The sequence below is a fragment of the Heptranchias perlo genome, chromosome 15 (genome assembly GCF_035084215.1).
Source record: "Heptranchias perlo isolate sHepPer1 chromosome 15, sHepPer1.hap1, whole genome shotgun sequence".
NCBI classification, from domain to species: Eukaryota; Metazoa; Chordata; class Chondrichthyes; order Hexanchiformes; family Hexanchidae; genus Heptranchias; species Heptranchias perlo.
The window spans coordinates 34,052,480-34,064,904 of NC_090339.1; the positions used below are offsets into that span (position 1 = coordinate 34,052,480).

Here is a 12,425-nt window from a genome sequence, read left to right on the forward strand (position 1 = left end):
TGTAATTACTAGGTCTATCCCTTTCTCCCTTTTGGTACAAGGTTAACAACTAAGACCTCAACTAGCTGACAGAGGAGTGAAATGACCTACCCCCCTGTGCAGCATGGGAATTATAGGGGCAGTACCATCAATTGCACATACACATTGCGCAGCTCTTCTGACCAATCCGAAATACAGCTGCATGTGATTGACGGACCAAAGAACGAATCAGCAGCCCACTAACGGCGGGAGTTTCGCCATGCTGAATGAATCACGCACGCTGCGTACCCTCGCTCCAAAGATGGTGGTGTAGGGTCAGGTTTTCAAACCAGAGACCCACCAATTTGTAGTAACAATCTTAAAAAAAAAGTATTAAGCCGTTTTAGTTTATTATATGTTATTTTTTATAAGAAAAACTGGAAGTATGCCTAATATCAAAATTTTCAGCGGCAGCTCTCACCAGGATTTATCACAGAGGATCTCCGATCGGCTGGGGCTCGAGCTCGGCAAAGTAGTCACGAAGAAATTTAGCAATCAGGAGACGTGGTGAGTGCAAGGGAAAGAGGCCGCAATCACTGCCCGGATGGGAAACATAATTTTAATCGTGTCCTGAAAGATCGGTTAATGCTCGGTGCATGAATCCAGGGAGCTCTGTTGTTGTTATTCAACTTGTTGGGTTGCTGAGGCCTTGCGGTGAAAGGGGGAAGGCGCGGGCACGCCGGTGGTCGCAAGGCACGCCGGGATTCGTAGTTCGTTCTTAGGCGAAACTTTCTGTTGTGTGATGGGCGATTCGTCCTCGAAAAACCACAATTCCCAGCAGGCCACTCCCTGGCGGCAAAGCAGCACGTTACCGCTGAGTTTGAGAAATAACTAGAAGCATGAAGGGGTCCGATTTAATAATTTTACTTAAAGAATTCTTCCCCCAGATAATCGTACTTTTCACTTCCCAGTGACACTTTATGTGGAAAATGTAATCTTTCTTTTAATGTAGACTTCCCCATCTCTCTTTCCCTAGATGTCTTTAAACAATTTTGCTGTTGCAAATGATGTAACCTTGGCAACGTTGGATGATGAGTTATGCGGTGGCTACGGCCAGAAAGTTTGTTGCATAACGCTTGATCCCCGTGTCCTGAATTCAGTTTGTGTGGAATAAGAGACTGTAAGCCTGTAATAGAATTGAGTGGAATTGTCAGCCTTGGTTCAGTGGTATATCTGAGTGAGAAGGTTGTGGGCTCAAGTCCCATTCCGGTGACTTCAGCACATAATTTAGGCTGACACTTCAGCGCAGTATTGAGTGTTGCACTGTCAGAGGTGTTAAAACGTTAAAGCAAGGCCCATCTGCATGTTCAGGTGAACCTAAAAGATCTCAGCACTGTTGGAAGAAGCGACAGGCCCTGTTCAATATTCCCTCTAATTTTTTTTGGTCATGTGTGGAATGAATTTGGGTTTGTGCACCACCGTTTTAAAAAAAATCACAACTTTGAATAGAATACCTTTTTAGAAAACATTATTCAGGGTATATAACGACAAACAGAAGAAATGTACAAAATAATGGATAATTCTAACAATTTAATGTTATTTTGACTGATAAGGACCCCATTTCATAAATTATATAAATTTAAGTTCCACTAGGATTGAGCAGATCAGTCTTGTTATTTTTTAATTAAAAATTAACTGATGGGAATAAATCAAATCAGCTTAATGACTCTGATTCAAACAGAAATAAATTGTGTACAATTGAGTCAGAAATACAAAACAGCTGTCAAATCAGTCAATGTGAATTTGGTAATAGGGAATAGTTTAATTAAAGCTCCCCCCTCCCCATTGAATCCTCAGCAGGGTTTTAAAAATTATTGCATTACAATTGTATATCTTGCAGGCCTCATTAGTTTTGGCTGCCTCTATGTAAGGTGGGGAGCAGTTTGATCATGAAGAACCTGAACTGAGGAAGGCAACAGACAAAGATTAAAAGAGACAATCCTTGGGGCAACAGGGCTTTTGGATAGCAGTTGTATAAAACAATTTAAATCAACTTCATTGTAATCAAAACAATGTACCAATGTGATTGGAAAGTATATTTTAGCACAATTGTAGAAGGATCTTTAATAGTGTTACACATTATCTGTCAGAATTACTTCATTTGTTAATATAAAATATGGAAATTGATAAACGATTATTACAATATGTCACGTAATTTGGGTTCATTTGTAGTTTACTTCAGAAGCTAACATCGAATAGGATGGTGACAAAAATGTTAATTGCACTAATTGTAGACTCCCTCTGATGTTATTTGCGACCAATGCCTTAAATATGTTTGTCTTTAGAGTAACGGTTCTCCACAATTCGCACTAGAGGTGAAAAGCTTTCATTTAATTGAACGCATCTCCTCACGCTTTACTGAATCCTCGTGTGCTGAAGTTTTCTGATTGGAAACTCTCATCAGTTATATCATGAAGGGATGGAAATGTGTGTGTGTGTATATATATATTATACTTTTACACTTTTTTTTACACACACACCAGTCTCTGAGTAGCTGTACCACTTACCCGCACTAGACGCCGACATCCACAGTACAACGCTCCTCTCCAACTTAACTTTAACTCCCGCCCTTGCCGCAAAGTGATTGGTAGCTGACATCACCTCAGCAGCATCTGCACTAGAGCGCATTGGTTTGGTGCCCGGACGGAATGATTACGTGCACGGCACACAACAAACTGCTGCGCAGCCGCGCGTGTGCGTAGCTTAGAGGGAACATTGGCCCTGTTCTAGTGTCCCGGCCAACATTTATCCATTAACCAATGTCCCTAAAACCGATTACCCGATGATTTATCTCTGGTGTTTGTGGGACCTTGCTGTGTGCATATTGGCTGCGACGTTTGCCTACATTACAAGAGTGACTAATCTACAAAAAAAGTACCTAATTGGCTCTAAAATGCTTTGGGATGTCCTGAGAAAATGGTAGGTGATATATAAGAGGAAATGGTAGGTGCTATATAAATGCAAGTTCTTGATGAGCATCCTATATCAATTAACCATAATCATGCAGCCCAAAGGATTTTGATCAGATTCTCTGCTGGTGACAAATGGTTGAGCTTAATCAAATGCTTAACCACGGTACAACATAACCTGAAGCTAATCTTGGAGCATTATAGGGCAGTGGAGAACAAGACGATAATGAGCAGGAGTGAGAAAGGGAAGAAGGGAATTAGGGAGTGAAAGTATGATCAAAGAATCATAGAAGTTTATGGTGCAGAAGAAGGCCATTCCGCCCATCGTGTCTGTGCTGGTCTGTGATCGAAGAGTAGGATCTCTAGATTTTTGAAGGCAGGGAGGAAGGTGTCATGAGGTTTTGAGGGCAAGGGCCTAATGTGTTGAAGGAGTGACTGCTATGGAGTGAAGAAGAAGAAGTAGTAGTTGGTTGATGGTGGAGAGTGTGCATAGGGGCATAAAGCTGGAGGAGGTAGAGAGGGGTAAACAAGGCCATGGCACAAGAATCATGTTCAATTTCTTTGTAAAACAGTAATTCTGAAACTGGTATCTGTGAAATCATAGTTTGAAGTCTGGATTTCTGTTGGTGCACCTGTAATTCTGCACCTATAAAAATCTATCTATCTCAGCCTTGAATATACTCAACGACTCAGCATCCACAGCACTCTGGGGTAGAAAATTCCAAAGATTCACAACCCTCTGAGTGAAGAAATTCCTCCTCATCTCAGTCTTAAATGGCTGACCTCTTATCCTGAGACTATGCCCCCTAGTTCTAGACTCTCCGGTTAGGGGAAACAAGCTCTCAGCATCTACCCTGTACAGTTTTGGTCTCTTTATCTAAGGAAGGATATACTTGCCTTAGAGGGGGTGCAACAAAGGTTCACTAGATTAATTCCTGGAATGAGAGATTGAGTAGAATGGGCCTATATTCTGGAATTTAGAAGAATGAGAGTTGATCTCCTAGAAACATACAAGATTCTGAGGGGACTTGACAGGGTAGATGCTGAGAGGTTGTTTCCCCTAACCGGAGAGTCTAGAACTAGGGGGCATAGTCTCAGGATAAGAGGTCGGCCATTTAAGACTGAGATGAGGAGGAATTTCTTCACTCAGAGGGTTGTGAATCTTTGGAGTTTTCTACCTCAGAGTGCTGTGGATGCTGAGTCGTTGAGTATATTCAAGGTTGAGATAGATAGATAGATTTTTGGACTCGTGGGGAATCAAGGGATATAGGGATCAGAGGGGAAACTGGAGTTGACGTAGAAGATCAGCCATGATCTTATTGAATGGCGGAGCAGGCTCAAGGGGCCATGTGGCCTGCTCCTTTTTTTTAATATTCGTTCATGGGATGTGGGCGTCGCTGGCGAGGCCGGCATTTATTGCCCATCCCTAATTGCCCTTGAGAAGAATGTGGTGAGCCGCCTTCTTGAACTGCTGCAGTCTGTGTGGTGAAGGTTCTCCCACAGTGCTGTTAGGAAGGGAGTTCCAGGATTTTGACCCAGCGACGATGAAGGAACGGCGATATATTTCCATGTCGGAATGGTGTGTGACTTGGAGGGGAACGTGCAGGTGATGTTGTTCCCATGTACCTGCTGCTCTTGTCCTTCTAGGTGGTAGAGGTCGCGGGTTTGGGAGGTGCTGTTGAAGAAGCCTTGGCGAGTTGCTGCAGTGCATCCTGTGGATGGTACACACTGCAGCCACGGTGCGCCGGTGGTGAAGGGAGTGAATGTTTAGGGTGGTGGATGGGGTGCCAATCAAGCGGGCTGCATTGTCCTGGATGGTGTTGAGCTTCTTGAGTGTTGTTGGAGCTGCACTCATCCAGGCAAGTGGAGAGTATTCCATCACACTCCTGACTTGTGCCTTGTAGATGGTGGAAAGGCTTTGGGGAGTCAGGGGGTGAGTCACTCGCCGCAGAATACCCAGCCTCTGACCTGCTCTTGTAGCCACAGTATTTATATGGCTGGTCCAGTTAGGTTTCTGGTCAATGGTGACCCCCAGGATGTTGATGGTGGGGGATTCGGCGATGGTAATGCCGTTGAATGTCAAGGGGAGGTGGTTAGACTCTCTCTTGTTGGAGATGGTCATTGCCTGGCACTTGTTTGGCTGGAATGTTACTTGCCACTTATGAGCCCAAGCCTGGATGTTGTCCAGGTCTTGCTGCATGCGGGCTCAGACTGCTTCATTATCTGAGGGGTTGCGAATGGAACTGAACACTGCAATCATCAGCGAACATCCCCATTTCTGACCTTATGATGGAGGGAAGGTCATTGATGAAGCAGCTGAAGATGGTTGGGCCTAGTACACTACCCTGAGGAACTCCTGGGGTTGAGATGATTGGCCTCCAACAACCACTACCATCTTCCTTTGTGCTAGGTATGACTCCAGCCACTGGAGAGTTTTCCCCCTGATTCCCATTGGCTTCAATTTTACTAGGGATCCTTGGTGCCACACTTGGTCAAATGCTGCCTTGATGTCAAGGGCAGTCACTCTCACCTCACCTCTGGAATTCAGCTCTTTTGTCCATGTTTGGACCAAAGCTGTAATGAGGTCTGGAGCCGAGTGGTCCTGGCGGAACCCAAACTGTGCATCGGTGAGCAGGTTATTGGTGAGTAAGTGCCGCTTGATAGCACTGTCGACGACCCCTTCCATCACTTTGCTGATGATTGAGAGTAGACTGGTGGGGCGGTAATTGGCCGGATTGGATTTGTCCTGCTTTTTGTGGACAGGACATACCTGGGCAATTTTCCACATTTCTTATGTTTAACTATTGGTCTTTCTGTTTATTACTATGACATTTTCTACATTAATGGCACTGAATCTGTGTCACTGATGTCTTTTGGACAAGGGGTCTATGGGGATCTCCTCCATCAGGAGATTTTGAAGATTATTGTTGTAAGATACTGAAGTACTTCATTGTAGTATGCTAACTGTGTAAAGTTGCTGGTTGGTTTTAAGCAGTTGAAGTAACTGTACTTGAACTGAACACTAAGTTTTATGTGGTAAAGAGCTCAGTTCTTGTTTCTGGATTTGTCAAGTTCTTGTCATTCGTAAATGTCTGAGCTGCTACCATAACACACAAAAATCTTCCAAAATAGTGCGTTTTTTTAAAAAGGCATGACCTCTATTTAAGTCCCAGCCTCTTTAATGATTATTGACCTGAATCGTTAGCCTTTCCTTCCTCTCTCCACAGATGCTGCCTGAGTATTCCGTTTTTAGTTTTTTTTTAATTGCAGGCCTTTCTTTTCAGCCTTGGGCCTCGCTCCCAGCTGAATGCTCTTTATTTAAACAAAAAAAATTTCCAGTCCACTTCCAGTCTGAGCCCCAGTCTCAGTGTCCATGGGCTGATTTCCTGTTCATTCAGAACTACAGTCCCAAAGACCTGCTGATTCTTCACCCGGCTTGGGCTGCCATCTCCTTTCACATCACCACACGCAGGGTGCACTGTAAGTTTTGTTTGGTTCTGAGCATTAGGTCTTGGCCCACTCTTGCTTTATTATGCCATAAATATAGTATAAGGGCCTAACCTTATGGGGGAATTAGGAGGAGAAGGGAAGGGAGACAGGACTTTTAAGTGTTAAAGCAAGATGAGAAGCACATGTGAGGGGCATAAAGGAATAAGTAGGAGAGGAAGGAGGATTGGAGTGAGCCTAGATGCCTGCATTGGGCAAACAGGTGTGTACAGGTAAGGTGACTTGTTGAAGTGGGGTTGAAGCAATGGGATCAATTTGGAATGAAAAATTGGGAGGTGGGGTAGTGGTTAACGTGATTGCGAGAGGAGCATACAGTTTTGATGGCCTGGTGCAAAATGGAAGGCCCCCACCCTTGTTTTTCCTCACTCTCCTGCTCTTTACCCCCCCCCCCCACCACCACCACCACCACCACCACCAAGAGTAATGCCATAGGAAATCTAGTATTGTAAATCAAAAGCAAAATACTGCAGATGCTGGAAATCTGAAATAAAAACAGGAAATGCTCAGTAAGTCAGGCAGCATCTGTGGAGAAAGATACAGTTAACGTTTCAGGTCGATGATCCTTCGTTAAAACTGGGAGAAGTTGAAGATTAAACAGTTTTTAAGCAAGTACAGAGCCAGGGAAAGGAAGGAAGGAATGGGCGGGGAGGAAAGAACAAAAAGGAAGGTCTATGATAGGGTGGAGGGCAGGAGTGATTAAATGACAAAAGGAATGATGGTGCGAGGCAAGGAGGGTGGTAATGGGACAAATAAAGAAACAAAAGATGGGTCTAGAGGAACTGTAAATGGCAACATCAGAACCATTACCAGCACCTGATGTCCAAAGAAATGAGAGCCGTGGTTATGATCTGAAGTTATTGAAATCATTGAGTCCAGAAGGTTATGAAGTGCCTTATCGAAAGGTGAGGTGCTGTTCCTTGAGCTCACGTTGAGCTTCATTGGAACAGTGGAAGAGGCTGAGGACCGAGAGGTGGGAGTGGGATGGGGAATTAAAATGGCAAGTGACCGGCAGGTCAGGCTTACACTTACGGACTGAATGGAGGTATACAGCAAAGCGATCACCCAATCTGCATTTGGTCTTCCCAGTGTAGAGGAGACCACGTTGTAAACAGCGAATACTGTATACTAAATTGAAAGACATACAAGTAAATCGCTGGTTCACCTGGAAGGAGTGTTTGGGGCCCTGGACGGTGGGAAGGGAGGAGGTGAAGGGACAGGGGTTGCATCTCCTGTGCTCACACGGGAAGGTGCTGTGGGGAGGAGTACGGGTGTTGGGGGTGATGGAAGAGTGGACCAGGCTGTCGCGGAGGGAGCGGTCCCTTCGGAATGCTGAAAGGGAAGGGGTAGATGCGTTTGGTGGTGGTATCGCGCTGAGATGGCAGAAATGGCAAAGGATGATCCGTTGAATGTGGAGGCCGGTGGAGTGGAAGGTGAGGACAAGGGTGACCCTATCATGGTTCTGGGAGGATGGGGAAAGGGTGAGGGCAGAACTGTGGGACACAGTCAGGGACCCTGTCAACTACAGTGGAGGGGAATCCTCGGTTGAGGGAAAAGGAAGATATAGCGGAAGCATTGGTATGGAAGGTAGCATCATCAGCACAGATGCGACGGAGAATCTGGGAAAAGGGGTGGGAGGAAGTGTGATCAAGATAGCTGTGGGAGTCGGTTCCGACGATGCCATCTTCCACCCCAGTGCTTCCGATATGATATATCTTCCTTTTTCCTTACCCAAGAAAGGAAAAAGTCTTAAACAAAATAAATTTAAAATATATTTCACAATAATTAACATAGTCAAATTTCTCCCTTGAATGTTTTGTGACTTTTTAATATTGTCATTTTAAAGTTGGAACCTGAAAAATTCAGCCTCTCCCAAAAGCCTGTGTTTGGATTTGATAACTTTGCTCAGTGCGGTGACTGTTAGCTGAATCCAAAATTTGCAGTCCTTTCCAGGGATCCATCAAGTAGAATCATAGAAGTTTACAACATGGAAACAGGCCCTTCGGCCCAACATGTCCATGTCGCCCGGTTTATACCACTAAGCTAGTCCCAATTGCCTGCACTTGGCCCATATCCCTCTATACCCATCTTACCCATGTAACTGTCCAAATGCTTTTTAAAAGACAAAATTGTACCCGCCTCCACTACTGCCTCTGGCAGCTCGTTCCAGACACTCACCACCCTTTGAGTGAAAAAATTGCCCCTCTGGACCCTTTTGTATCTCTCCCCTCTCACCTTAAATCTATGTCCCCTCGTTATAGACTCCCCTACCTTTGGGAAAAGATTTTGACTATCTACCTTATCTATGCCTCTCATTATTTTATAGACTTCTATAAGATCACCCCTTAACCTCCTACTCTCCAGGGAAAAAAGTCCCAGTCTATCCAACCTCTCCCTATAAGTCAAACCATCAAGTCCCGGTAGCATCCTAGTAAATCTTTTCTGCACTCTTTTTAGTTTAATAATATCCTTTCTATAATAGGGTGACCAGAACTGTACACAGTATTCCAAGTGTGGCTGAAGTGTGTACAACTTCAGCAAGACATCCCAACTCCTGTATTCAGTGTTCTGACCAATGAAACCAAGCATGCCGAATGCCTTCTTCACCACCCTATCCACCTGTGACTCCACTTTCAAGGAGCTATGAACCTGTACTCCTAGATCTCTTTGTTCTATAACTCTCCTCAACGCCCTACCATTAACGGAGTAGGTCCTGGCCCGATTCGATCTACCAAAATGCATCACCTCACATTTATCTAAATTAAACTCCATCTGCCATTCATCGGCCCACTGACCCATTTTATCAAGATCCCGTTGCAATCCGAGATAACCTTCTTCACTGTCCACAATGCCACCAATCTTGATGTCATCTGCAAACTTACTAACCATGCCTCCTAAATTCTCATCCAAATCATTAATATAAATAACAAATAACAGCGGACCCAGCACCGATCCCTGAGGCACAACGCTGGTCACAGGCATCCAGTTTGAAAAACAACCCTCTACAACCACCCTCTGTCTTCTGTCTTCAAGCCAGTTTTGTATCCAATTGGCTACCTCACCTTGGATCCCGTGAGATTTAACCTTATGTAACAACCTACCATGCGGTACCTTGTCAAAGGCTTTGCTAAAGTCCATGTAGACCACATCTACTGCACAGCCCTCATCTATCTTCTTGGTTACCCCTTCAAAAAACTCAATCAAATTCGTGAGACATGATTTTCCTCTCACAAAACCATGCTGACTGTTCCTAATCAGTCCCTGCCTCTCCAAATGCCTGTAGATCCTGTCTCTCAGAATACCCTCTAACAACTTACCCACTACAGATGTCAGTAGTTCCCAGGCTTTTCCCTGCTGCCCTTCTTAAACAAAGGCACAACATTTTCTACCCTCCAATCTTCAGGCACCTCACCTGTAGCTGTCGATGATTCAAATATCCCTGCTAGGGGACCCGCAATTTCCTCCCTAACCTCCCATAACGTCCTGGGATACATTTCATCAGGTCCCGGAGATTTATCTACCTTGATGCGCGTTAAGACTTCCAGCACCTCCCTCTCTGTAATATGTACACTCCTCAAGACATCACTATTTATTTCCCCAAGTTCCCTAACATCCATGCCTTTCTCAACCGTAAATACCGATGTGAAATATTCATTCAGGATCTCACCCATCTCTTGTGGTTCTGCACATAGATGACCTTGTTGATCCTTAAGAGGCCCTACTCTCTCCCTAGTTACTCTTTTGCCCTTTATGTATTTGTAGAAGCTCTTTGGATTCTCCTTTGCCTTATCTGCCAAAGCAATCTTGTGTCCCCTTTTTGCCCTCCTGATTTCTCTCTTAACTCTACTCTGGCAATCTCTATACTCTTCAAGGGATCCACTTGATCCCAGCTGTCTATGCATGTCATATGCCTCCTTCTTTTTGACTAGGGCCTCAATCTCCCGAGTCACCCAAGGTTCCCTACTTCTACCAGCCTTGCCCTTCACTTTATAAGGAATGTGCTTACCCTGAACCCTGGTTAACACACTTTTGAAAGCCTCCCACTTACCAGGCGTCCCTTTGCCTGCCAACAGACTCTCCCAATCAACTTCTGAAAGTTCCTGTCTAATACCATCAAAATTGGCCTTTCCCCAATTTAGAATTTTAACTTTTGGGGCAGACCTATCATTCTCCATAGCTATCTTAAAACTTATGGAATTATGATCACTGGTCCCAAAGTGATCCCTCACTAACACTTCTGTCACCTGCCCTTCCTTATTTCCCAAGAGGAGGTCAAGTTTTGCCCCCTCTCTAGTCGGGCCATCCACATACTGAATGAGAAATTCCTCCTGAATACACTCAACAAATTTCTCTCCATCCAAGCCCCTAATGCTATGGCTGTCCCAGTCAATGTTGGGAAAGTTAAAGTCCCCTACTATTATCACCCTATTTTTCTTGCAGCTGTCTGTAATCTCCTTACATATTTGCTCCTCAATTTCCCGTTGACTATTTGGGGGTCTGTAGTACAATCCTATCAAAGTGATCTCTCCCTTCTTATTTTTCAGTTCTACCCATATAGACTCAGTGGGCGAACCCTCTGATATATCCCCTCTCACTACTGCCGTGATGTTCTCCCTAATCAAGAATGCAACTCCCCCTCCTCTCTTACCTCCTGCTCTATCTTTCCTATAGCATCTGTACCCTGGAACATTGAGCTGCCAGTCCTGCCCCTCCCTTAGCCATATTTCAGTAATAGCTATAACATCCCAGTCCCATGTACCCATCCATGCCCTGAGTTCATCTGTCTTGCCCATCAGACTTCTTGCATTGAAATAAATGCAGTTTAATCTAGACATCCCTTGGTCTTTGCCCTGCTTTCTCAGACCATCTGTCCGGTCATGTTTTGTACAATCTCCCTTACTGCCTTTTGTTTCTGTCACCACTTTACTTCCCACTGACTTCCTGCATCGGTTCCCATCCCCCTGCCACATTAGTTTAAACCCTCCCCAACAGCACTAGCAAACACTTCCCCAAGGACATTGGTTCCAGTCCTGCCCAGATGCAGACCGTCCAATTTGTACTGGTCCCACCTCCCCCAGAACCGGTTCCAATGGCCCAGGAATTTGAATCCCTCCCTCTTGCACCATCTCTCAAGCCACGTATTCATCCTAGCTATCCTGTCATTCCTACTCTGACTGGACCGTGGCACTGGTAGCAATCCTGAGATTACTACCTTTGAGGTCCTACTTTTTAGTTTAACTCCTAACTCCCTAAATTCAGCTTGTAGGACCTCATCCCGTTTTTTACCTATATCGTTGGTACCTATATGCACCACGACAACTGGCTGTTCACCGTCCACCTCCAGAATGTCCTGCAGCCGCTCCGAGACATCCCTGACCCTTGCACCAGGGAGGCAACATACCATCCTGGAGTCTCGGTTGCGTCCGCAGAAACGCCTGTCTATTCCCCTTACAATCGAGTCCCCTATCACTATAGCTCTGCCACTCTTTTTCCTGCCCTCCTGTGCAGCAGAGCCAGCCACGGTGCCATGAACCTTGCCGCTGTCATCTTCCCCTGGTGAGCCATCTCCCCCAACAGCATCCAAAACGGTATACCTGTTTGAGAGGGGGATGGCCACAGGGGACCCCTGCACTACCTGCCTGCACCTCTTACTCTGCCTGGTGGTCACCCATTCACTTCCTGCCTGTACTCCCTTTACCTGCGGTGTGACCAACTCGCTAAACGTGCTATCCATGAGTTTCTCTGCATCGCGGATGCTCCACAGTGAATCCACCCGCAGCTCCAGCTCCAAGATACAATCGGTCAGTAGCTGCAGCTGGACACACTTCCTGCACACATGGTCGGCAGGGACACTGGTAGTGTCTCACCAATCAGCTCCGGTCTCACCAATCACCAACCCGCTTCACCTGTGACGTCACTCTTTGATTTTTTTCAGAACGCGGTGGTTCCGCTCTCGCTGTGCGCTGTTTTTAACCTTGCTCCGCTCTCCGTTTC

General features: G+C 45.4%; 1 protein-coding gene across 1 annotated transcript in view; it reads left to right on the plus strand.

Moving 5' to 3' along the window:
• The first annotated feature begins 239 nt into the window (after positions 1 to 239).
• Positions 240 to 12,425, plus strand: part of prps1b (phosphoribosyl pyrophosphate synthetase 1B) — a 31,753-nt gene continuing 19,567 nt past the window's right edge. The window contains exon 1 of the mRNA XM_067997044.1: positions 240 to 525. Within this exon, the coding sequence (XP_067853145.1) occupies positions 374 to 525 (152 nt within the window). The 5' untranslated portion in view covers positions 240 to 373. The remainder of the gene's footprint in view (positions 526 to 12,425) is intronic.